At 39.0% G+C, this 27820-nt stretch overlaps 1 protein-coding gene across 2 annotated transcripts; it reads left to right on the forward strand.

Moving 5' to 3' along the window:
* The first annotated feature begins 8286 nt into the window (after nt 1–8286).
* On the forward strand, nt 8287–15240 carry LOC134471215 (oocyte-secreted protein 3-like). 2 transcript variants are annotated; one of them, XM_063229272.1, is made up of 5 exons: nt 8287–8445; nt 9969–10150; nt 11792–11889; nt 14095–14224; nt 14991–15240. In XM_063229272.1, exons 1-5 carry the CDS (start codon nt 8355–8357, stop codon nt 15099–15101), a joined length of 612 nt encoding a protein of 203 aa, XP_063085342.1. In that variant the 5' UTR covers nt 8287–8354; the 3' UTR covers nt 15102–15240. The 2 variants fall into 2 exon arrangements, with proteins under 2 accessions (XP_063085342.1, XP_063085343.1); XM_063229273.1 differs by having other exon boundaries at nt 15008–15240.
* The last annotated feature ends 12580 nt before the right edge of the window (nt 15241–27820 follow it).

A 27820-nucleotide genomic window follows, 5' to 3' on the forward strand; every position in this document is an offset into this window, starting at 1 on the left:
AGGAAAGAAGGAAGAGAAAAGAAAAAAGACATAAATTTGTATATTTATAAATGTAAGATAGCTAAACTGACTGAACTAATTGTATTAGTTATTGGAAAAAAACAGTTGATACGTTTAGATCAATTTATATGTCTGTATCTGTTAGTCTAAGCCACTCTCTTTAAGGTAACAATATGCAATATTACAGCCACTGTCAAATTCCTATCATCTTGTTTTGTAAACTTATACTGTTATTATATTTTGTTTCTTGTTGTTGCTTGTATGTATTGCTTTTTGTTTTTTTTATCTTAAATAAATAAAAGAAATAAGCTGTTCTTGTTAAAGGCAGTAGATGATTTCATTTTCAATAAAGATGAATGTTTACTGTTTCTTATTTTGCTGAAAAGCTATTGCTTCATTTGTATAAAAACACCTGCAAATTCAAAGAGGTCCTTTTTAAATACAAATTATGTTGTTGTTACTGTGTGATTCAAACCCCTTTATTAATTTCCTATGGTGGAGTAAAAGTTAATTTTCTTATCATGGTCTGGTAGACTCCTCATAATCTGGTCTTACATTAACTTATCCAAACGGAGAAAGAGAGACAGACAGAGACAGAGACAAGGAGAGGGAGAGATCCCTTCTCTAATATGTTGAAAGTACCTCAAGCCCCTAACTAAAAGCCTTTGACTTTATCATTCTTTCTTCCAAGAGTATGCTTCAGTATTTGTCCATAGTCCATTCATTCGATTACTTTGTTTCCCCTTCCAAAGTCAGCTCTGAAACAGTGCTCCTCCTTATATTTTTTTCATTGTTGTTGAGACAGGGGCTTGCTATGTTTCTTAGGCTGGCCTTGAACTCATGGTAATCCTTCTGACTCAGCCTCCTGAGTGCCAGGCATGTACCAGTATATCTAGATGCATTTTTTACAGCCTATATAGCAAATTATTTATATACCTTATGTTTGCTCCAGGTCTCTAACTTATATATTTGATCTGAATCAAGTATAATTTAAATTTCAAGATTTTTCTGAACACTTTAGATTCTAAGACATAACAAGTCAACTCTCACATACAAGTGACTAATCATTATTTAAATGAAAACAATCCTGCTTAAACTGATCACCATCATGTTTACTGTTCTGTATGTTCTACTTCTTTATGTAATATGCAGTATCCTGAAAAGTATGTATGAAAAACAGAAATCTTATTCTAAATAAACATAACCAATACATCTAGGAAGCTGGACCATACAATTACTCTTTCTCTGCTACCCAGAAGAGAAAATCCTACTCAGTTCCATAAACCAAACATCCAGTCATTTGTAAAATAAGCGTCTTCAAACTCCTCAAACTCTTCAATGAAATGGAAAGAGAAGCAATCCTTCCTAAGTCATTCCTGGAAGCAAATATTATTCTAGTACCTAAACCTGAGAAAGACCCAACTAAAAAAGAGAACTACAGGTCAACTTCCCTAATAAACACAGATGCAAAATTCCTCAATAAAATATTGGCAAATAGGATGCAGGAAGTCATTAAGAAGATTATATACCACGACCAAGTGGGATTCATCTCAGGCATGCAAGGATGGTTCAACATATGTAAACCAATAAATGTAATCCACCATATCAATAAAACCAAAAGTAAGAATCACATGATCATTTCTACAGATGGAGAAAAAGTTTTTGATAAGGTCCAACATTCATTCATGATAAGAATGTTACAGAAAATTGGTATAGATGGCCTTTACATCAATATGATAAAGGCCATCTATGACTTACCAACAACCAGTATCATACTAAATGGCCAAAACTAATGGCCTTTTTAAAAATTTTATTTAAAAGGAAAAAGAGAAAAAACAAAACAAAACAAAGCGGTGTAAGGGTACAAGTGATACAGAACTACAAAAAAAAAACAGTAAGAAATCACCAGTTAATAGATTACACATTATCATCTTAGAGATAGTTGCTCAAATCACAGTATCAAAGCATACAAAGTGGACATTCAAACAGTGAGACTGCAAACAGTTGTGTTCAATGATCCAACCAAAAACATTAATATGGTCAGCTATTTAACACCTCTTAACACACTTTCTGTTGTATCCTTTAGAGCTCATTTTTTCCTCTCTCCTTTTTACAACAAAATTAACTAATGGCCTTTTCCTTAAAATCAGGCACAGGACAAGGATGTCCCTTATCAGCGCTCCTATTCAATATCGTACTGGAAATACTAGCCAGAGCAATTACACAAGAGAGAGAAATAAAAGGGGTAAAGATAGGAAGAGAAGAAGTTAAATTATCATTATTTGCAGCTGACATGATATTTTACATAGAAGACCACCAAAAATCCATTGAAAGTCTCTTAGATATAATAAATAAATTCAGCAGTGTAGCTGGATACAAAATCAGTACTCAAAAATCAATAGCATTTCTATACACTAACAACAAAATCACAGAGAGAAGCCAACTAAGAGAAGCCACACCTTTCACACTAGCAACCAAAAAAATGGACTATTAAGAATTAATCTCATGAAACAAGTGAAAGATCTATATAGGGAAAATTATAAAACACTGAAAAAAGAAATAGAAAAGCATCTCAGAAAATGGAAAGATAGCCTTTGCTCATGGATAGAAAAAATAAATATTGTGAAAATTGCCATTCTCCCAAAACTGTTATACAGATTCAATGCAATACCAATAAAAATACCATCAACATACCTCATAGATTTAGAAAAGTCACTCCTCAAAGTCATCTGGAACCAGAAGAGTCCTAGAATAACAAAGACAATTCTAAGCAGCAAAGGCAAGGCAGAAGGCATCAAAATCCCTGAATTGAAGTTATACTACAAAGCAACTGTAGTAAAATCAACATAGTACTGGAATAAAAACAGAGCCTAAGATCAATGGAATAGATTAGAAGATACAACTACAACTACAAACACACTCAACCACCTTATCTTTGATAAAGGGCCAAAACACGTTCACTGGAAGAATGACAGCATCTTTAATAAATAGTGTTGAAAAACTGACTCTCCATATGCCTAAAACTAAAACTACACCCAATCCTATCACAATGTACTAAATTAAAATCAAATGGATCAAAGACCTGAATATTAAAACAGAAACACTAAAACTATTGGAAGACAAATTGGGTGAAAGCCTTGAAGACATAGGGGTAGGTAGAGAATTCATGAACAGGACTCAAACCACACAGGAAATACATCCCAGTATCAATAACTGGGATCACCTCTTATTAAAAAGTTTCTGCACATCAAAAGAAATCTCCAGCATAGTGAAAGGAAAACCCACAAACTGGGAAACCATCTTAGTGAACTGTCCCTCAGACAAAGGACTTCTGTCTAAAACATATAAAGAATTAAAAAAAAATCAGACCCCCAAAACTCAAGGATGCAATGCAAAAATGGGCATCTGAGATGAATACACACCTCAGGTGAAGAAATACAAATGGCAAATAAATACATGAAAAAATGTTCATCATCATTGGTCATTAGAGAAATGCAAATTAAAACCACACTGAGATTCCATCTCACTCCTGAAAGAATGGCCAGGATCAAGAAAACTACCAACAACACATGCTCGAGAGACTATGGGGGAAAAGAAACTCTCTTTCACTGTTGGTGGAAGTGTAGACTGTGCAACCATTGTGGAGGTCAGTTTGGAGATTTCTCAGAAAGCTTTGATTGGAGGTCCCTTTTGTTCTAGCTTTCCACTTCTAGGCATATTCCCAAAAGAACTGAACACTCATACCACAGTGATATACGTTCACCCATGTTTATAGCAACACAATTTGAAATATCCAGATTTTGGGAACAACCTAAGCGTCCATCAACTGAGGAATGGATAAAAATGTTGTGGTATTTTTATACAATGGAGTACTACTCAGCTATAAAGAATGATCACACTGAGATATCTATAAATAAATGGATGCAGCTTGAGACCATACTAATAAGTGAAATAAATCAAACTCACATGCATAAATACCAAATAGTTTCCCTAGTGTAAGAAATGGTAAGAATACATAAAAGTATGTTGTAATCATGATTCCCCATTATATTGCTTTGAAGTCTTATAATGTTTTCATTCATTAAGTGGAATGGTTTTATTCTGGGTTGTTTGATTTTATTGTCTGTGATGGTATGATCAACTATTTTGAAGAAAACATAACATTATATAGCTAGTGGTGATTTAATATCATCTTGTTTTGAAGTCTCACCAAGCTTTTATTCTTCTGTCTCCATTGGTTTTATCATGTTGTATCTTATTGGATTTTATTATATGTGATAGTATAAACACAAATTTTTTAGACAAGGAGATAATATAGAAACTATTGTTCATTTCTGTTAGTTGGTTCTGAATACCCAGTAATACTTGCATTCTCTTAAATGGTTTTACACTGTCTTTTTATGTTTGATACTATCGTATGTGAAGGTATACTCAAATATTTCAAGGAAAGAGACACTATGGTAGCTACTGTTATGTTGGATTGTCTTGTGGTTAAACACTATGTTGCTTAAAATCTTCTGTTCTGACCTGTGTTATTTTGTCCTCTTTTATCTTAATCTTTTTTTAAAAATTAATAAAACCTCACTCCTAACCCATTCTTTTTCTGGTCTTTTGTGGAGTTGTTTTCTGTGTCTGAGAAACGCTGAGAGTCTCTTTCCTAAAGGTACATTCTGGACAGGATGTATTTTCAGGTCATATATTAAGCCTGAACTTTCAGTAACCAGCATAAAAATGTTTACTTCTCTTTTGTGGTGCATGTGACAACAGGCGAGCAGGGGGCCCTTTTTCCTGTACTCTTTCCTCTGGGCTTCAAGCCACCAAGGCTGCAGAGAGCTCCATCTCCTGGCTCATAGTGGAAGCCGGCTTGACCTGCAAGACAGTGTGGTGGAAAACTACTATAAATACCAGTTAGTATTTTTGTCACACAGTTACATAGAAATACTGCAACAGTCATTTAATTAGTATGCTACAATGCTACATTTCATTTTTTTAATTTTTAGTTTTTATCAATACTGCAGTACCTAATGACTACATTCATTGTAGAGAATTGGTACATGTACCTAACATATCTCAATTCCTCTTTTCTCCTTTCCTCCACCCGCTTTTTTGGCCAGAATCAGATTCATTTATTTATCTTTAAGACTTTGTCATACATATAGATTAACAACCAGATTGATAGGCAAAAAACCAAAAAACCCCTAAAGCACTGAATACAACTGTACCAAATCAAGGTACATTATTTGCTTCTTTAAAAGTATAGCCAATAAACGCATTGAGGACATGACCCCCATGAGCTACCCTAAGGCTGAGGATTTACTTTAACAAGAGACTTTCATTTTTTCATTAATAGATATTGTGATAAGTTTGGTTTAAAACTAAGTCATATCAGTTATAACCATCAATTCTAACGGTCTCAGTTCACCCATCGGATAAAAGGTAGAGGTATAAAAAAAAGATAAAAACAAACTAACACGGTACCTACAATGTTTAAAGTGCTTAATAGTTTTGAGTTTTTATAATATAAACACATCTTTGAGTGTTTCTGCCCTATATGATAGCTTACTCATTAACCACATAATCTTCCATTCCTAGTATAAAGTCTTATTTTGCATTCCTACTGCATAGGCAAAATCAGTTTTGTCCCCTATTTGCATCTGGGCTGTTCTGTGACTTGTCTGTCCAACACTATGTGGGTGTAATTGATGATGTGTGCCTCTCTGATTCAAGACTCAACAAGGCTCACAGCTTCTCTCATCACCTGTCGGAATGCTGAGCTGAGATTACTGTGTAAGGAAACCAGTTGAGGGGCAGGAGAAGGAAGGTTATCATCTCTCTCTTAGGTCACAGCCACTACACTCATCAACAGAAAAGTAGCACTGAACAAATGGGATTTTTAAAAAATCAAATAACCACCACTGACCCTTTGCTAGATATAACTAACAACAAAGTTTAATGGGCTTATTCCAAATCCATGCACACTGAATCTTATGAAAAATACTTCAAGAATGCTGTCTGCCAAACCTGCTTTGCAGACAGATCTGTAAAGAAAGTGGTGAGGAAGACAAACACCACCCAGGCTCCTCCCGAGACTCAGCTTCCTGAGGTCACAGGAAGAGCATCACCCGACAATTGCTTATTTCTGGTGCACTTCCTGATCATGCAAGAGGGCAGCGAGGTCGTGCTGGACAAGCAGGGTTCAACTGACATAAAAAGCACCTGCAGGAGCTGGAGGATGGGCAGCATAAACTTAATTTAGGAAGAGTGTCACCAGTAAGATTTAGGTGATTGAACCTGCAGAGACCACCAAGTTTCCTCAGAAATTCTGCCCTGAGGGTCCAGAGCTGGAAGAAGCACCTGCCAAAAGAGAAAAGCTAGATATGGGATGGAATAAAATACTTGGAGCTTACAGAATGCTTCATAAAAGGAAAATAACCCCAATTTAAACTCAGCAAATTAGCAGAAAATAAGGCCCTAGCACTTATTTGGCCCTACGTTTAATTACTATCAGAAAATCTTGAATTACTCCTTCCTTATTATGCAGCAAGATCAATAAGAATCAGAAAGTCAGATAAGCAGCCAGTTAAAGCATTCAACACAGATGGGCCACGTCACTGTGCTCAAATGCCAATAAAAGATCTCTTTTGAACAAACTTCTCAAATATCTGTCTTATGCCTCTTGGTGCACTGCCCCCAAAAACAGTCCCAGAAATAAGGAGGCGAACTTAAGATGACTTCAAGAGAGACCTTGTGCTGCCCGATCCAAAATACTTAGGATGCAAATAACAAAGTGAAGCTGGGCTGGCTTCCTAGTTTCAGAGACCTCAGGTGTTGTGTGTGGACCTTTCTTTAGGCCTCTCCTTAACCAGATTTTCCAAACATTGATCCTTCACCCAGTCCATGGGTGATAAATTCAAGACTACAGGCAAACATTAAAAGTACCTGTGTCCAGAGACCTCCTGTCTATGGTAGCACTCAGAGCAAATTCTGTATAATTTTCGCGTGGTGTTTGTTTCTTTTAGGATCCCAGCTCCAAGGGCGATTAGTATAGCAACGAGGGCTCCACCTCCCCTTGACCTCTGGACCCACATCCACCACTCACGCACCCACCCAACCACCAGACATCTTTTCTGTATTTGCCACCTCGCCAGCTCTCTTCACTCACTCCTCCTTACACCAGGGTGCAGCCACCCCTTTATCCCCCAACCAAAGGCCCCAGTTTCCATGCTTCTCACCATCATAGGCTTGGAGAAAGCTGCTCCTGTTTATGCTTCTGGGTTTCTTTCTTCTTGACCTCTCTCTGCAGACTCTCAAAAATGCTCAACCACCAAAGCCACTTCTGTGCAGTCACCAGGGTCCTCCCCACTGCTGGGTCAGGTGATTAGTTCCTGGTGTTCATCTTCTTTAACTGCTCAACAAATACCCGTGTGACTGATAGCTCTACCCATGTGGCATCAGGGACTCCTTTCTATCCATGCTGACTTCTCTTTCACACCTTTGAAGGTTCTTTAGAACTCAGAATCTTGCTGACATTGGAATTGATAGGTATTTGATTTGTATAATGCCCAAGACAGACATCTTTTACTTATATGACATCTTTACCAGGCAATGACAGAATAATAAGACCACTACAATCAGTAACAGCTTCTCCTTACACAGGAATGAATGAATTTCCATTATTGACCTGGAAGTTTTTTTTTTAACCACAATACACCCTAGTTTCAATTCGTGACACATCCTTGACAATTGTCTTGGCTCCTGGCTAGCTTTAGACTTTTGACCTCTGCCGAACATGTTAAGAAGTCACTGAAGCAAACAGGACTTGATCAAGGCAGAGTTTTTAAAATGACACATGTGGTCACAGTTAGCGTCCTGATACTGTTGGCTTCTCCCTGCTAGATTGATAGCACTGTGAAAGCCCTGCAGCTGGTGTGGTGGCTCCTACAAGCACTGAAGGAATCAATTAAAATCACAGATTCTAACAACAAAGTGAACAACAGAGTAAGTGCATCATCAGCCACAGCCTTGTAGCATCCCCAGATCAATCCAAAGAGTATCAAAAATTAGCCATTGAATGACATTCAAGCACTTCAAAGGTTCCAGAAGGAAAGCCAGTTCAGCGAGCAAGCTTTCCATCAGGCTTAGTTGGGTTCACTTTATATGACAGTGTGGTTTTTCTATACCAAAGTGATTAAGGCAGGGTCTGGAGCTGGAGCTGGCCACGTGCTGAGTGCTACCTTCTCTCTTTTGGGAATTGAGTGAACTGCACACACCTGAGCAGCCTTGGGTATAAAAGCATTCTGGCTCCCCAGTTCCCAGTTCCTTGTTTGCCTGTTGCCTGAGGAGGTCTCAGCCTCATGTCTAGCATGATGAAGTCTTTGCTCAGGCTAGGAGGATCATTGCTGCTACTTCTTTCCTTCATGTGGATTTGCTCTGGGCAAGAACAAGGTACCAGATTGAATATGCACTGGGGTGCTTTGAAGGGGTAATTTCTCAATACTGGGAGTCCTAACTAAGATTTTGGTTGCTAGAATTTATTGTCCCCTCCTACAGTTAGTACTTAGTAATTCTCACCAGTGCCTGGCTTTATTCTCTCCTTGGGACCAGCAAAATGTGTCAAATGAATCCTGTACTCAGGTTGCTGTTAGGTTCTGAGTTTTCCCACAGTTTATTCCACCTCCTCACCTCTCACTTTTCCTACTTGGAATTTCCCAGGAAGTCACCTGTGGGAGGATTGCTCTTCTACATGACTCTCCCTGAATTACTCAACCACATATCCACACTGGTCTCCCTACACCATTGCCTCTCTTCCCATCTGGGTTACCAGAGTTATTTTTTCTTAAACTACAACTCTGCACAATCCTTCTTAAACTCTCCAGTGCTTCCCTTCAGCCACGAAGGTGGGGCATAGATTGGCCTTCAGCGTCCTACAAAGACTGACCTCAGGTTGCCCTTGATTCCAGGTGTCCACTGGCTTCCCAGAGCACCTCAGAAAGGACGTTTAAGATGCTTGTTTTTCCAAGGGCTGCAAGTTCAATGACAGGGAATAAGGGTGTTCTAGGCCACAGAGATTTCAGGTTTTATGCAAATTATGAGAGGAAGGAGAAATCTGTGTACACACTGGTCAAGTAGTTGTGTCCACAACCATCCTAAAAGGAGAGGGAATCTGGAGATAAGGCACTCCCATAGGAGACTGCCAACCTGACCCAGAGTGAGATAGCCATACTATGATCTGGGTACTGACTCTGTGGAAGTGAACAGGTGTGAGCTAGACTTCCAAGGAAAAAGTGAAAAGATCTGGGTAGATTGGATGTGGGATGAAAGGAAGGAAGGAATTGGAAATAAATTCTAAATACTTTTGGCTTAAATATTGGGCAGATTGTGGTGCTATTGATTGCCATACAGAGAAAGTATACGGGAAATGGAGTAAAATCATGAGTTCTCTATTGAAAATGTCTCTGTTAAAAGGAATATTTTAAATATTCTTCATATCTAGTAGCTAACCAGAGAGATGAGACTAAAACTCAGGAGAAAGGTCCATGCCAGGCATAAATACAACATCCCGGTCTCCTGGGATAACACCTGGGTTTCTGTCCCAAGAGCAACAAGCAAGCACAACTCCCAGTCCCATCTCTGTCCTTCTGTGACCCTGAGTCACTTTTTTCTCCCCACATAGTGGACATCGGCTACCTTGTGGCACACTGCTATGGCTAAAGACTTAAAATCTGGGATCCAGCTTCAAAGGGCTCAAGTTCCACAGAGACATCACGTTAGGATGCTGGACCAGAGGGAGCTCTGAGTGTTCCTTCTGAGTGCAGTGTGGGTTGATGGTGGTCACTGGGGACTGGTGGTTAGGACATGAACCCTTAAAGCAGTGAGAAGAGTGGTATCACTATGGGCTTCCTTCAAGTGGCCTACTCCTGCTCAGATTTAAATTGTTCTTTAAGATGGTTTTTTCTTTTCTCTTTTAGCAGTGTCAGTGCAATGCACCCGTTTTAATTTCCAGGCTGTTGTTAAAAGGCGACTGCTTCGTGCAAATGAATTTGTAGAGCCTGAGGAACTATCTCTAGGGAAAGACTGTCCAGCTACTCTTGTGCTACCAGAAGAAATTCATTTCAGTTATCCTGTCAGCCTCTGTGGAATTAGCATGCTGGTAAGAGAAGCAACCTTTTTACCCAAAGCCATCTGTAACGTCCTGAGAAAGGCTGATTTGTGTTTGGATTATAAAATGGTACAGGTATTCTCCACAGAGGAAAACACATGACTCTTTTTGTTGTTTTCTTTCACACATCAGAGAACTGCTATGTGTAAGAAACAGCCTCGGAGTAGATAAACTCAATGATCTTTCAAAGAGTCCACAGCTTGTGCGGTGGGGCAGGTGTAGCATGCATAGCACGCATAGGGAAAACAGCCACACTTGAGGCTCTTCTAATCCTGTGAGACTGGTTCTATCCCCACATCAGAGCAAGGCACTGAGGCATGAAGGCCAGCAGTGTGGAGTTAGTGTTCAGCAGAACCAAGTGTGCTGCTGCCTAGCCTAATTGCTTTGTTTTCAGTGAGGACAGCTCTGGGATAAGCAGAATGGAATGGATAACAAGAGCAAAAGAAATTTCCAGGGAGGGAGGTTCAGAGGAAGGAATGAGCTGGGAAGGTCTTGAACTAAAACTAGACTTTGCTTGTTCTCTCATTCAAAAATATCATTGAAAACATACCAATCATGCTTCAGAAGCCAGAGATGCTGCCAGGACACTGCATGGTCTTCTACAAAAAAGAGTTATCTGGCCTCGAATCCCCCAGTGGTCCAGGTTGGGAAGCCCTGGTCTAAGATACTGGGTCATTTTCTCTTCTACTCTCTTATTCTATGCAGCCTCTCACCCAGAAGTTTAAATACTTACAACTGAAACAGTCTATACTCTGATAGTATAATGAGAGTACTTTATACCTTTAAAATTGTCTTCTCTATCTTAAATCTTTTTAATAGCTGAATGAGTTAAACCACTTTCACTCCAGTGGAAGCAGATGGGTCCTCATATAGAATGTTGTGCAGCTAATCAACTTTTACAATAATTTAATGACATATGAGAATCTCTTTGCAAGTAGGAATAAAAAACGCATAATAATATATGATTGCAATAGGAGAAATAAAGGAATAGAGGGCCAAAATGGATTACATGTAAATAGATAAACTGAAATATGAATTTCCTATAATCAGTGGAATTGTGTTTCATTTATTGACCACTGAACATATTTTAAATGATAAGTATATATTTTAAGTTCAGAAAATTTAGTTAGCCATATTCTGTTCCTGGCTAACTTACAAACCAAGACATGGATTTGTTCCTGCTCAGTCTCTGGAATATTTGGTTCTCATCACTTTTAACTAGCTATTTTTCTTTTTAAACACCTAATGTGTTCAACAATTTGGGAATGAGGAATTAAGGGAAAGTAGCACAATTCAGTTTAGAGGTATCATAAAGTGTTTCAAATCATCATAATATTTTTGTCCTTTCAATTATCCTTATAAGAAAAAATGTCTCCTAAGTCTCTGTAAACATCTTTGTTCCCTAGAATTTTGAGATAGTTAATAGACTTTCCAGCCACTTCACCCTCACTTAAATTCTCAAAAGCCATGCATTGCCTGTTTTTCATTTATTTTATCATTAATAATTTCTTTCTGCTTTTCCAGTTAATTGGAGTAGATATCTTGATCTCTACAGATGTGGAAGGAACTAGTTTTTTTTATCTGAAAGTATGTTGTGACAGATGAACACAGAAAGTTCTTTTTTCCCACCAGATGTACATGTATACGCTTACCTTCTATTCCTGGCTGAATTATAAACCGAGGAATGGATTAAATCCTACTGTAATTCCACTGGAGTGTTCACTTTCCAGGTCAGTAAAAATAGTCACTAGCTCTTTGCCTGCACAGTAAAAGCTTTGTGTTGAAATGGTGTCCTTCCTTACACAGACTTTGAAACCTCATGGTCATTGTTATTTAGCTTCTCAGCCTCAGAGCATGTTGGCCTGATAGTCAGAGGCCAAAATCCAAAACAAATTAATGAAACAAAATTACAAAGCTGGAAAAACAACTTGATCTTTTCTTTCTGCTCCCCTCAGGAGTATGAGGACACATTGCCAACTGTTACCCAACACCTATACAGGTTTCTTAAGTGTGCCAATTGGCTTTGCTCTTCACAGTTGGAGAAGCTCTAAATTGTGCAAATAGTTGGGGTGGTAGAAGTAATTTGTTACTCTCCTGAATTTTAAATTAATTCAGTAATAAATGATTCAGGAGACATAGCTTTTGTTTTGTTATGTTTTTCTTTTAGGGTTTAGTTAGCAAGGTGTTTTCCATGTTTTATTCTCATTAGTAGGTGTCTGCAATACATGATTACACTCCTTCTGTGGGGTTGATATGTGTACATAACCCACCTCACCCTCTTCCCCCTCTGTTCTCTCCCTCTTCCTTGCATCTCTTAGCCTCCTTCCCTTTTGCAGCAAAAAAGACAGTTGGTAAAGGGGGCTTTCCCTCTCCAGCTGGAAAGCCTCCTTGCTTGAAGTCCACCCTGAAATGACTTTGTTGACCCTGGGACAAGTGGAATTGTATGATTGCAAGTTTCCCCTTGAAAGCATGAACACTTCCTAGTAAGCGGGCCTCTTGGCCATGAGGCAGGCAGAGTGTGCCCCTTAAAGGCAGTTTGGCTCCAAACAGCCAGTAAGAAGGGACTAAAAGTGACCAATTTCTTCTCCCAAATTTGCCATTGGCTATTACTCTGAGAAGAATTAAGGCAGAAGGCTTGGAGGAAATAAAATTCATTTCCTCTTTCCTGGAGAGTGAACCAAAATCACTTTTCCTTCTCTGAAAAGTTTTTTTTAAAAATGTAAGTATCAAGGGAGGCATGGTGGCACGTGCCTGTAATCCCAGCACTTGGGAGGCCGAGGCAGGAGGATTGTTGTGAATTTGAGGCCAGCCTTAGCTAGAAAGTGAGCTTAAGCTCACTCCAAACTGCATGGTAAGACCCTGTCTCAGAAAAAAATTTTAAGTATCAAACAGCCTATTAAAAAGAATGTTCTATGGTTTAAGCAGCAAGAACATATTTTCGTAAGTAAATTAGAATTAAATAAGGAAAGAATTAGAAGGCTCACAAATCATAAATTCAACTAGGTAGGTGTCAGCTCTTGAGCAAAGATGCTGTCTGCCCGTTGCTCACATCGATAACCGTAGTTAAGGTCCTACTCTGCTGGCAACAGGTTTCAAAGAGCTGTAGAGATCTGAATCCTCAGCATGGACTCAATGCAGGAGTCACTGCCATCCCTAGGTGAGGACTGAGAAGCAGAGTAAGGGATTTGCCAGCTTCTCACACCTAAGAGCCCCAGGTTTGCTTTAAGGCAAAGCAACCTGGCACATCACACAGTACGCTGTCCTGTCACTGCGTGGTGGTGAGTGAGCTCTGGTTCCCGTCCCCCTACCTGACGGGGTCTTCTCTGATCACATTTTTAAAAAAAGTACTCAAACAGTCTTGGTAATATATTAAGCAAACTTGAAGAGATTCTAGAAATGTCTTGTTTTAGGCTCATTACTACTTCCAAGCAATAATTCCTCCAACACCCTGAATATCTCCCTGATACAGTGTTTCTCAACCTAACATAGCAGTTTTGGTGTCCGTGATTTATGATCCCCCCAAAAAGGGTGTGGTTAACACAGCTGTGTTATTCTTAAAGCAGCAAAGAGACATAATATTAGTGAACCTGTGAGATCTCCATTAAGGTGTTACATCACGGGTATAGACTCTGAGGGCCCAGCCTGCACCCCCACTTCTGTATCACAGAGTCATGCTGCAATTAAACCAGCATACTGAGTTTCAGGTTTTTTCAATTTTATTTTGAAGATAAAAAAATCAGAAAAATCAAAAAGAAATCAGACAATGACACCACCGTTAGAACAATATCAATCCTCCTGCAACTCATGTAACATGGCAAAGAGAGGTCTGCGTGCCTCTTTATGATGCCTGAGCCTGACGTTCAGTACAAGGAACAACAGCTTTTAAACCTTTGTGATGATGCTTAATTTAACCTTTTCTCTTTTTCTTCTGACAGTGACCCTACTTCCCCAGAAGGCCCTAAAGTTCATACTCCCCTCGTCCGTAAGACTGAACAACAAGAGCCAATCGTTGCAAAACAAATTTACTGCCATAAATGTCATGAATTTCACCTTGAACTTAACATGGTAAGGAGTCCACAAGGCTCACAAGTAATGTGCTAAATCGTTTTTTTTTTTATAACCAAAATGAAAACAAAATTCATGACAATCACAAACAGGTAAAGGGAAGCACTCTAACCCCAACACATACCACCACACAAAGGCCTGCGTGGTCCCTGATTCTGGAGCAGAGGGGTACACAGAGGTGTGTGGCCTTCGCTCTCTCATCCTTTGTGTCCCATACTGTGCAGAGTTGATTTGAAGAAGACCCTGCCATTGTCAGTCTTAGAATTCTCCCCTTATCCTGGGATATTTTTCCCTCACTGTAAGATTTCCCTTTACAAAGTTCAGTTGGACATTAAAATCCAAAACCAATGCGTGTAACAGCAAGAGACATTGGTTAGCAGTTTTGAAGTTGTCAGTTTGAAACATTTGCTTCACACCTTCCCCAAAGAGAGCAAATTTCAGGGTTAGGGGGGTGTGCAGGAAACAAATGGATGAAATTGCTGGAGTTTTATCACTGGGTCCATTTCAAACAACATTTCAAACATTACAAGACGCGCGCGTGAATGTGTGTGTGTGTGTGATTTTTTTTTTTTTTGTCTCTTGCTCTGTTTTCCTTTTCCTATAATCCTTAGGAGGCAGAATCTGTGTTGCTCTCATCTGAAAGTCAAAAATATTTTAAGACTGTGAGTGACAGAGCTCATTTCTTACAGTTATAGAAAGTTCCCTGGTTCATTGCTAGGCAGATGAGTCCAGGGAGCCTTGCTTATGGACTTTGTTTTTTCCACAGTCAAACTTTCCTTATAGGCTTGAGAATCAAGAACATGTTAGCCTGGCTGGCTTTCATCAGACATTTAGAAGCTTCTCACCTGGACATGAAGTAGCAACAAAAGTCAGCTAGTTTAATCACATTATGTGGTCTCTTACTTTTATATCCTGGTCTGTTTTTAACTCATTTTAATCTATTGTAATCCCCTTTATGATGCCTTTGAGAAGAGGCTGTTTGTATTTTTAAGTAAAACGTGGCATATTTTATTGCATGCCTGTGTCTGTTTGTTTCTAACTTAATTAAAACTGACTAACTCCTAAGCTGCTAGGCTGAGTCAGTTGGTAGATGGGAGCCTAGGGTTCAGCCATCCAGCAGCTAAGAAATACCCAGCTACCGAAACTAGTCCTACCTGAATGTAGTACCAGAGCCTGTAAGGTAACTTGGAAAACAGTAGAAATTGAGAGCCACTAGAAGCACAGAGAGCCCAAAATCACAGACAGGAGTGCTCCTTGGAGCTTCCCCAGTAACGTAATATACTACATTATTCTCCAGTATGAATTGAAGGAATTAGATCGTGGCCTGTGTGACATTCTTCTACATGTTATTTCACCAGACACTTTGAGTACTGAGTGGTTCTCCTGCTCTTAATCCCAGAGATTATGTTAACTGGGTTCAGAAAACACTGGAAGTTGTGATTCTAGCTACCTATGCCTCTTAAGATTTGCTTCCATGAAAATATTACTGTCACACTATGAAAAATGGGACTTGAAACAAATATCATTGTCCATGAATTCACATCTTCATTGTACCTTAGCTGTACACCACTTATTCAGTTAACTACTGTAATGTATAATAGAGTTTATAAAGTCCAAAATATGGGATATTCTCAAGGGATATACAGGGCATAGATAGAGCATCCATTCTATGGGTAAGAAAGAAAACACAATGGATTGGTCCAGAGCAGAGGGAATTATTGCAATGATTATCCATATTGAGCTTGTTTAGTGCTGTTTAGCAAAAATACTTGGAGCTACAGGAGCATCTGATAAGAATTGGGGTCATTTGATAAGGACAGTGAAAAAGATATCTTAAACCTTAAGGACATGGATGTTTTTAGGGACAGGGAAGAGAATGACTGTACCTAGCAATGAAAACAATCTGCTTTGAGGCCTTGAGCTCTGAGGCCAGAGTGGGATTCCACATTGGCGTATAGAAAGCACACCCATGTGACCAAAGGCTGGAGAAGTTAAAAATAGCACTTGAGACCCCATGTGGAAACCCTAACAGAGTCTGTGAAAAGTGTGGGGGATGGAGACGAGGTGAGGGCAGGCATTCATCTTGCTACCTCCACCCAACATGCATCACTCTGGTGGAGAAAAAAGACTGTACAGAAAGCTGTGTGCACACAGGCACCAGCCACTTGATGAGTAGTTGGAGAGCCTTCCTGGTCCTACAGAGAAGGAGCCAGAGAGACCACCTCCCCTGCTGATCCAAAGGTGGGTTCTGCCCCAAGCCATCCCTGCCCAGGTGCTCATCTGTACTGGGATACACAGGGGACAGTGCAGACCCTCATCATGGAAGTGTGACAGGAGTTGGAGAGAAATGCTAGAGGGACCCATATCACCACTGGTTCATGTGAGGTCTCCATGCACATCTTGCCTGATATCTTCTGCCCCACTGGAAAATTTGTAAACTGCAGGAGGGGGGAGCAAATCTCACTGGGAGGAAGCTTTGTGAACAAGATTCCTGCTATCTATTTCTATTTGATTCTTCCCGTGCCTCAGTGTGAGAGAAACATGGTGATCACTTGCTGTGTGTATGGTATGAGGGGAGGACAGCAATGAATTCATCTCTACCTTCACAGGCAGAGTACATTTGAGTAGTGATTTTAGCAAAGTCAAAAATAATGACAGGGAAATGTATTGATTTTGGAGAGAGTGCTCAACACAAATCATTCTGAAGCAGTAACATAAGATAAAACGTGGATGATGAGAATGGTCAGTGCAAAGCCCATGTGAATAGCATTCCAGACAGGAGCTTAGCCTGTCTGAGGGGTGGAAATACTATCTACCGAGCAATGATTATCAATAAGGAGATCCCAGCTCTCTGCCTTCCACTGTGAAGAGCTGAAGAAACAGCGTTGAAGCCCCAGCATGCTCCTCAGGGGACCAGACCCTGAGAATGTCATCAGCTGGAAGTTTGCAACAACCCCAGCAGTGGACTGGGAAGTCAGGAACTATAAAGATGGGACCCAGAGGAGAAGAGTGCAGCAATTCTCTCTTTAATGTAGAATTGAACACTGTGGGGATAACGCGGTTGGGTTCATAAACAGGAGCAACTAACATCATCATCCATACCTCAGTCCTTAGGACAAAAACACCAACCCATGAGGGCAGGCTTGTGCAACTACAGTGGAATTTCATAGTAAGAAATTTTTAAAAAATTTTATTTAAGGAGAAAATGGAAAAAAAAAAACAGAAAAAGGGTACAAGTTATACAGAACCTCAGGAAAAAAAAACAGGAAATTACTAGCTAACAGATTACATATTGTCATCTTAGAAATAGCTGTTCAAGTTACAAAATCAAAGCATACAAAGTGCAGATTCAAACAGTCAGACTGCAAATAGTTCTGTTCAATGACCCAACAAAACTTAGTAATATGGTTATCTATCTTATACACTTAAATATACATGCAGTTATATCCTTTAGAGCACTTTCTTTTCCTTTCTTTTGTACAATGACAATTACATATTTTGGGTTTTATTACTCCCACAGTTCTTATTACTTTTTTTGAAGAGAATAAAACCAAATGTGACATAACAAATCAGAGTCAGTCAAATCAAAAGGATGGACGTAATACATACTGTTAAAACAAAATACAAAGTGATCAACATTGGTTACCATAATGCCTCTTGCTATTTTAAAAAGAATTGCCTATATCATCAGTTATAATAAAATTGAACAAAACACTATAGAACAAAACCAATAAAACCAAAACATTGGAGACATTACAGGACTTCAAATGAAGATAATAGTCAAACCAGAATGGACGTCATAGTGAATCTTATTGTCTTCACAGTTGTTGCCTATACTCTCAAACTTGTTAGTATCAAGCAAAACACAATAGCGGAAAATCAGTCAAAACAAGATGGTGAGAGCAATACAGGGTTTCAAATCAAGTTAACAGAAAATCAGAGTGGGTTACTATAATATATCCTGCTATTTTAAAATTTTTCCCTTAATTACAAAGATAAAAATAAAAAAGTAAATAATAAAAAAGGAGATTGACATAAAAGAGGGCATAAAAACAAAACAGCATAGGTCAAAACACAACCATTTAAGCAAAACAGTATTTCACCACCAGATATCCCGACATAAAAGTAGTTACCATATTGTCTCTTTCCTTGAAATCTTTGAGTATAACTTCGTATACTGTAGCATCAAACATATCAAGACAATGTAAAACCATTGAAGAGAATGACAGTATTACAGAGAATTTAGAACCAACTAACAGAAAATGAACAATGGTTTCTGTATAATCTCCTTGTTTATAAAAGTTTTTGTTTATATTATCACATATGATAAAATCCAATAAGATACAACATCTTAAGATCCATGGAGACAGAAGAACAAAAGCTGGATGGGACTTCAAAACAAGATGATATTAAGTCAGCACTAGCTATTATGATCTCTTGTTTTCTCCAAAATAGCTGTTCCTATCATCCAACTTTCTCTGCCTCATTTCTGTTAAGTTCTTTTTCTGTCATTAGTTGTCAGTTTGTCTTCTTCATTTTGCTTTCTGCTCCATTCATTGCGGCCTCTCTGCCACTGCTTCTGGAATCTTGGTATTTTCATTTTCTTAGAATGTCCTGCAGTGTTCTTTGTAGAGTTGAATTGGTGGTTGCAAATTCCCCTAGTTCCTCTTTATCCTGGAAGCACCTTGTTTTTCCATCAATTTCTAGAGATAGTTGTGCAGAATATATCAATGTTGGCTGGAGGTTATTATCTTTCAAAGCTTGAATTATTTCCCCCCATGTTGTTCATGATTTGATGGTTTGTGCTGAGAAGTCTGCTGTAATTCTGATGGGTGTTCCCTTGTAAGTAATCTATTTCTTGTCTCTGATGGCTTTTAATATTCTGTTCTTATATTGGATTTCTGGAATTTTGATTATTATATGCCTGGGTTTTGTTCTGTTTGGGCTGTAGGTGCCTGGGGTCCTGTATGCCTCATACATCTGAGTATCTTTACGTTTTGCTAAATTAGGGAAATTTTCCTGGATTATTTCTGTGAATAGCCTTTGTAGTTCATTTGTTTGTGTCCCTACTTCTTCTTCTATGTTCTTAATTCTTAAGTTATAGATCCTCTTATCATCTTCAAGCCTTTGTATTACTGCTGTTTGTTTTCTTGTTATTTTTAAGAAGTTTTTCATTTCATGCTCCGAAATCTGTCCTCCGGTTCAGATGATCTATCCTTAGTTTCTTTCAAGCTGTTATGCCAGCTTTCAATAGAGTTTTTAGTTTCCTGGTAATCTCTTTGAATCTGCTTCATGTATTCTATGTTTTCTGTAGTTTCTCCATCAAACAATTCTCCCCTTTTTTTCTGTTCTTCCATTCCATCATCTGTTTTTTCTTGTCAGTGCTTAGCATTTTTCTAACTATTCTACTTATATCTTGCTTTAGGTCATTAAATACTTCACTTTTGAACTCGTCTATGAGGCTCTGGAGATATTGCTTATGTCTATTGGTGCCATATCTGATATTGCATGTTTTCTGTCCTCATTCTCCTTTGCATTTACCTTTCCTGGATCAGTGTTCTCAGGATTGGGGGCCAAGGACCCTTTCTTGTTGCTCCCTCTTCCCATATTTTTTGTTCCTTCCATAAAAGTGTATATAGGAAGCCCAGTTTCTTTCTTTGTGGGTTACAGTTTGTTTGAATTGCACCGGTGATGTGTTCCCACCCACTGCAATCTACTAGGGAGACACAGACCTGGGCTGCCTCTGCTGGGGACACCCCTCCAGTAGGTCAGTCAACCTACTGAAGGCTTCACTGCTAGGGTGCACCACCAGGTGCTGGGACCTAGTTTGGGCTAGCCTACTGGGTCTTAGTCTGCAGCATCACGCAGGTTAGGGCTTCCTACCAATGCCGCTTGAGAGGGGAATATGTGACTGAAATTACTGCAGTGTCCTCTTCCGGCTATTCTGCCCAGTCCCAGAATGTCCTCTGTTGAAGCCTCCTAGTCTATGGAAGGGTCCCCGTTCCTCTCACTCACCACAGGTCGATGCAGGGCTCCCCAGCAGTCCTGCTCTCAACTCCATTTGCCAATTCCCGCTTTCAGAGGTTTTGCCTCTCTGTCCCTGCTGTGCCGATTCAGATGCAGCAGCGGCAGCAGGAAATTCTAATCATGGCTTCCAGAGGCACAGGTTCCAGCTTCAGTGCTGAGATTTTATCTGTTCCAGTGATAGCACCAGGATTGCATTTCCAATTGGTTTCTCTCAGCTTAGTTCGTTCCTGGGTCCGCAGGGTATATCCCCTTGCTTAGGACTCCTCACATCACACCATTCCTGGATTCTATGCTGGCTGTCTCAGAGAGTCACCATAACTGCTGTTATCTATCCACCATGTTCTCCCAGAAGTCCTATAACCCACAGTGGTAAAGCAGGTCTTCTTTATTGGATCCACTAATTCAAATGTTAGAATCTTTTCTAGAAACATTCTGGCACCAGTGTTAATGTCTTTTGGTCTCTCCATATCACTGGTAAATCTTCACACAGCTACATCCATACTCCTAGTTTTTTGGAGGTTTCAGTCCACACTCAGTTGGCTCCAAGGCAGGCAGGTATGGCTGGGCCGCAGTTCATGGCAGCTGCAAACAGCCCATAGTAAGAAATTTTAAAAATCCAATAGTTGCCTGTTACTGTATGGAGACAAGATGTGCTCCCCCACCTGTCACTTAATTACACCTACTCTAAACTACTCAGCCTTGACTGCCTGTGTCCAGCTGCTTCTCACAGATGGCCTGGTTCAGGTCAGCCTGCCATGGTCCCAGTGCAAGGGCTATATTTTCCCATACAAGAATGTAGTCTGCTTTTCCAACATGGTTCTAGGACTTTCTCACTCTACCCACTCCACTCAGCACCCACTTTCCCAGTATTTCCCCAGCTCATAAAAAAACAGTTTGCTTGACTTCTGGGAGAACATGGTGGACAGATAACAGCAACTACCGGAGGCTCTCTGAAAAACTAGGCTCAGAAGCCAGGTATGGTGCAGACTAAAGAGACATAAGCTGGTGGAGTTATGCTCTGCTGACTCAGGAACGAACTCGGCTGAGAGAAACCAACTTGGAATGCAGTCCTGGTGCTAAAACAGGAACAGAAAAGCCTCGCTGCCGAGGCTGGACCCCGCGCCATTGGAAGCCGCGATTTGGGTTTCCCGCCGCGCGGTGGCTGGCTGCCTCTACATCGGCTCGGCAAGGAGAGAGATGCGCGGAAACTCTGAGAACGGGAGTCTGCGAACGGAGTCGAAAACAGGACGGGCAGGGAGGCATGTTCTGACTTGTGGTGAGGTGAGTGAGAGAAACTGACATTCCACCACAGTTTGACTCCAGCGGACTTTCTGGGCCCGAGCAGTCCTGCGGGAGCAGGGCGCGGTGGCGACTCCAGCCACACATTCCCCTCTCGGGCAGGATTGGTGAAAAGTGCCTGGCCTGCGTGACGCTGCCGGCGGACCCCGTAGGCTGTCCCAACCCAGATCCCAGAGCCTGATGGTGGCCGGGAGGGGAGACGCGTAGGCTGCCTAGTCCGTAACTCCCTGGTGCGCAGCAGTGAGTGGCGCAATTCGATCAGGCTGTGGCTGACTGGGAGAGAAGCTGGGCCTCTTATATAAGCTTGCATATATAAGGAACAGAGAAGAAGAGGCAGCATGGGAAGAGGCAGCAACAAGAAAGGCTCCTCGGCCCCCAATTCTGAGAATCAGGCAATAGCAGATACCGCACCAATACACATAAGGCGCCATATAGAGAGCCTCATAGACCAATTCAGGAATGAAGTTATCAACGACCTGAAGCTAGAAGTATGCAGAATAGTTAGAGAAATGCTAAGTACCACCCAAGAAAAAACAGGTGGTGGAATGGAAGAACAGAAAAAAAGGGGAGAATTGTTTGATGGAGAAAACAGAGAAAGCATAGAATACGTGAAGCAGGTTCAAAGGGACTACCAAGATACTAAGAAGTCTATCGAAGACTGGCATAACAGCTTGAAAGAAACTAAGGACAGACTATCTGAACTGGAGGGCAGACTTGTAATATGGGAGAATGAAATGAAAAACTTCTTAAAAATAACAAAGAAACAAACAGCAATAATACAAAGACAAGAAGATGATAAGAGGATCCATAACTTAAGGATTAAGAACATAAAAGAAGAAGTAGGGACACAAACAAGTGAACTACAAAAGCTACTCACAGAAATAATCCAGGAGAATTTTCCTAATTTAGCAAAAGGTAAAGATACTCAGATGTATGAGGCATACAGGACCCCAGCCACCTACAACCCAAACAGAGCAACACCCAGGCATATAATAATAAAAATTCCAGAAATTCAATACAAGAACAGAATATTAAAAGCTGTAAGAGACAAGAAACAGACCACTTACAAGGGAACACCCATCAGAATTACAGCAGATTTCTCTGCACAAACCATCAAATCACGAAGAGCGTGGGGGGAAATAATTCAAGCTTTGAAAGATAATAATCTCCAGCCAAGACTGAGATATCCTGCACAACTGTCCCTGGAAATTGATGGAAAAACAAGGTGCTTCCAGGATAAAGAGGAACTGGGGGAATTTGCAACCACCAATTCAACTCTACAGAGAGTATTGCAGGATATTCTAAAAAAAGAAAAATACAAAGAATCAGAAATAGTGGAGGCCACAATGAATGGAGCAGAGAACAAAGTGAAGAAGACAAACTGACAGCTACTGACAGAATAAGAGCTCAACAGAAATGAGACAGAGAAGATTGGATGATAGGAACAGCTATTTTAGAGAAAATGACATCTTAATAGGTAATACTGATTTAGTATCATCTTGTTTTGAAGTCTCATCTAGCTTTTGTCCTTCTGTCTCCAATGGTCTAAATAGGTTGTATCTTACTGGATTTTATTATGTACGATAGTATAAGCAAAAACCTTTTAAAGACAAGGAGATTATACAGAAACCATTGTTCATTTTCTGTTAGTCGATTCTAAATACTCTGTAATGCTGTCATTCTCTTAAATGGTTTTACATTGTTTTGATATACTTAATGCTACAGTATATGAAGTTGTACTCAAGGATTACAAGGAAAGAGACAATATGGTAACTACTTTTAGGTCAGGATTATCTGGTGGTGAAACACTATTCTGCTTAAATGGTTATGTTTTGATCTGTGCTGTTTCGTTGTTATGCCCTCTTTTATCTCAATCTCCACTCCATTATTTACTTTTTTATTTTTATCCTTTTAATTAAAGGAAAAAAATAGCAGGATATATTATAGTAACCCACTTTGACTTTCCATTACCTCGATTTAAAGCCCTGTATTACTCTCACCATCTGGTTTTTAACTGATGTTCCCCTATTCTGTTTTGCTGGATAGTATCAGGTTCGAAAATTTAGGCATCAGCTGTGAAGATAATGAGATTCATTATAACGCCCATTCTCGTTGACTTTTATCTACTTTTGAAGACCTACAATGTCTCCAATGTTTTGGTTTTGTTGGTTTTATTCTTTACTGTTTTGTTCAATTGTATTATAACTAACGATACAGGCAATTCTATTAGAGATAGCGGGAGGCATTATGGTAACCATTATTGATCACCTTGTATTATGTTTTCACATTATCTATTATGTCCACCCTTTTGACTTGACCGATTCTGTTCTGTTATGTCACATTTGGTTTTACTCTCTTCCAAAAAAGTAATAAGAACCGTGGGAGCAATGAAACCCAAAATGTGTAATAGTCATTGTACAAAAGAGAGGAAAAGAAAGTGCTCTAAACTATATAACTGCATGTATATTTAAGTGTATAAGATAGAAAATGATATCACAGAGTTTTATTGGATCATTGAACAGAACTGTTTGCAGTATCATTGATGGAATGTCCACTTTACAAGCTTTAATTTTGTGACTTGAACAATTATTTCTAAGATGACAATATGTAATCCATTAACTAGTGATTTCCTACTGTTCATTTTTTTCTGCAAATCTGTATAACTTGTACCCTTTCTCTGTTTTTTTTTCTTTTCTCCTTAAAAAAAAACAGTTTGCTTTAGTTAATTCTGCCTGAACATGTATGACTTAATTCCCGTAACCAATGACCTGATAACCTGCTATCAGCTGTGTACTTCCTGCTCAAAAAATGTATATAAGCTTCTGTTTCACTCTCAGTCAAGGTTGGTGATTTGCAACTGATTCTTCTTGGCCCACTAGTGTAATAGATCACTGCCTTCCAAACCCACAAACTGGGAAAAGATTTTAGTGCACTCTATCTCAGACAAGGGACTCTTGTCTAAAACATATAAAGAATTAAAAAACTCAGACCCGCAAAATTCAAAGATCTAATCCAAAAATGGGTATCTGAGATGAATACGCACTTCTCAGATGAAGAAATTAAAATGGCAAATAAATACATGAAAAAATGTTCATCATCATTGGTCATTAGAGAAATGCAAATTAAAACCACACTGAGATACCATCTCGCTTCTGAAAGAATGGCCAGGATCAAGAAACCAACAACAACAAATGCTGGAGAGGCTGTGGGGAAAAAGGAACTCTCCTACACTGTTGGTGGGAGTGTAGACTGGTACAGCCTTTGTGGAGGTCAGTCTGTAGATTTCTCAAAAAATGGGATTCGAAGTCCCATTTATTCCAGCTATTCCACTTCTAGGCATATTCCCAGAAGAACTGAAAGCATCATACCACAGCGATATATGTGCACCTGTGTTTATAGCAGCACAATTTGTAATCTCTAGATCTCGGAAGCCACCCAAGTGTCCATCAATTGAGGAATGGATAAAAAAGTTGTGGTATTTCTATACAATGGAGTATTACTCAGCTATAAAGATGGATCACATTGAGATATTTATCAATAAATGGGCACAGCTTGAGACCATACTCATAAGTGAAATAAATCAATCTCATGTGTGAATACCAAATAGTTTCCCTAATGTAAGTAATGATTCAAATATATAAAAGTATGTGGTAATCATGATTACCCATTATGTGGCCTTGAAGCCTTATAAAGTTTTCACTGATTAATTGGAAAGGCTTTATTCTGGGCTTCTTGATATGGAAATATTTGAAGCTATAATATATGAAGTTATATTCAAATATTTCAAGGAAAAAGACAAACACTATGGTAACTACTATTAAGTCGGGTTATTTGGTGGTGAAGCACTAGGTTGCTGAAATAGTCATGCTTTGACCTGTATTGTTATGTTGTTATGTCCTCTTTTATCTCAATCTCTCCCTTATTCATTAAAAAAATTATTTAGTTATTTTTTATGGTTTTTTTAATTAAGGGGAAAATTAAAAAATTAGCAGGATACATTATAGTAACCTTTTGTTTTCCTATTAACTTGTTTTGAAGTCCTGTAATATTCCCACTATCTTGTTTTGACTGATTAGACTCTGTTCCATTCTGTATGATAGTATCAAGTTAGAGGGTTTATCATGTTTGAGGGTACTTTGAAGGGAATAAGACTCACTAAGATGCCCATTCTGGTTTGACTATTATCTCCTTTGGAAGTCCTGTAATGTTTACAATGTTTAAGTTTTATTGGTCTTGTTCTCTACTGTTTCGTTCAATTTTATAATACCTAATGAGATAGGCAATTCTTTTTAAGGAAACAAGAGGCATTATGGTGACCATTGTTGATAACCTTGTATTCTGTTTTTACATCATGTGCTATGTCTATCCTTGGTTTTGACTGACAGCTTTGTTTTGCCATATTTGACTTTATACTCTTCCAAAAAAAGTAGTAAGAACTAAGGAGTAATAAAACCCAAAATGTACAAATTTTGTTGTAAAAAAGAGAGGGAAAAAAGTACTCTAAAGGATACAACTGCAAGTGTGTTTAGGGGTCTTAAATAGCTGACCATATTAATGTTTTTGGTTGGATCATTGAACACAACTGTTTGCAGTCTCACTGTTTGAATGTTCACTTTGTATGCTTTGATACTGTGACCTGAGCAACTATCTCTAAGATGATAATGTGTAATCTATTAACTGGTGATTTCTTACTGTTTTTTTTGTAGTTCTGTATTACTTGTACCCTTACACCACTTTGTTTTTTCTCTTTTTCCTTTTAAATAAAATTTAAAAAAAAGAAGAAAAATAGATCCCTGCCCTCAAGAATAAAATCAATTATGGCTCTTGATGTGGCTACAAAGGAAGGAATAAAACGTCTAAGATTTAGTTAAAAACTGTGTACTCCTTTTTTATGTTAAAGAAAAAAAACAATGAAAGCAGTGGTACAAAATTTTAAAATAAGATTATAAGAGAATAACAATGGTTAATGGCGTATTGTTACTTTCAAAGTAGTGACTCATATTACAAGATTCAGCCATGAAAAATTGATCAAAAATATAGGCACAAACCTTTTCAATTAACTAGTAGAAATTAGTAGCATATCTCTCTTAACAATTTTGTGTTCATATGTATGTGTGTGTGTGTTTGTGTGTGTGTGTATATTTTTTTTTCCAACTAAAAAACTGAGGAGTACACTCATCCTAAAGAAGTGATAATGAAATTGATAGTCGTGGACATTAAGACCAATCTCTATTTCCTCATTTTAATCAAGCTGTTATGATTTTCAAAGCTGAGGCCCACTGCCTACGGTGTTAGTCTTATGTGGGAATATATCAGTAATACATATCCTTAAATTCCACTCCAGATTTACCAAGTTAGAAATCCTTTTGATAGGAACCAATGTCTTATATTTTTAAACAATTATTGAAAGTGATCCTGTTGTACTAATCTGATCTCTAGCAAAGTATTTCATGTTGAAATAATACACTGCAATGAACCAAAAGAGAGTCACTTTTTTCTTTCTTTCTTTTTTTTAATTTTGTTTAAGGAGAAAATGAAAAAAAAAACAGAAAAGGGGTACAAGTAATACAGAATTTCGAAAAAATAAACAGTAGGAAATCACTAGTTAATAGATTACATATTATCATCTTAGAAATAGTTGTTCAAGTTACAAAAGTGGACATTCAAACAATGAGCCTGCAAACAGTTCTGTTCAATGATCCAACAAATATTCAGTAATGTGGCTATTTATCTTATACACTTGAATATACATGCAGTTATATCCTTTAGAGCACTTTCTTTTCCTCTCTTTTTTTTACAATGAGAGAGTCACTTTTTTCTAAAATAAGCTCTAGTTTTGAAAAATTGTATAGGATTTACAGGTGATAAAGGAATTCTGCTTTAGCACTAAGTTTTTTCCAACGTTAAATCTAGAACTAGCCGGTTTTCCTTGCCTGGGGCCCAGGATCCAGTGCCTGTGGGTTGCTTAAGTCCAGCAGAGGTGTGGAACTCTCCTCCTTGCCTGGGGGCCAGGCTTTGGGTTCCTGTCGGTAGAGTAAGTCCAGCAGAGGCCCGCCTCAGCCCAGCGAACTGTTTTCTTCACCTGGGGCCCAGGATCCAGCTTCCTGTAGAAATCAGTGAGTAAAGAGGGAGCAGGGAATTCTGTCCCAGCCTGGCTGACCTCTTTACCTCACTTGGAACAAAACTTGAAGCACAAACATATAGGAAAATGACAAAACAAAAGACCAAAATGCAGTCTCAAACATCCAGCCCATTCCAAGAAAGCCTAGG

This window comes from Cavia porcellus, unplaced genomic scaffold, assembly GCF_034190915.1.
Source record: "Cavia porcellus strain 051 isolate PalLab524CR breed Dunkin Hartley unplaced genomic scaffold, mCavPor4.1 scaffold_17, whole genome shotgun sequence".
NCBI classification, from domain to species: Eukaryota; Metazoa; Chordata; class Mammalia; order Rodentia; family Caviidae; genus Cavia; species Cavia porcellus.

Bases quoted from the DNA above. Each gene is read 5' to 3' on its own strand.
- LOC134471215 (XM_063229272.1), top strand. From the start codon at position 8,355: ATGTCTAGCATGATGAAGTCTTTGCTCAGGCTAGGAGGATCATTGCTG. The intron at 8,446-9,968 runs GTACCAGATTGA...TTTCTCTTTTAG, and splicing joins TTGCTCTGGGCAAGAACAAG to CAGTGTCAGTGCAATGCACC. The intron at 11,890-14,094 runs GTCAGTAAAAAT...TTCTTCTGACAG, and splicing joins CTGGAGTGTTCACTTTCCAG to TGACCCTACTTCCCCAGAAG.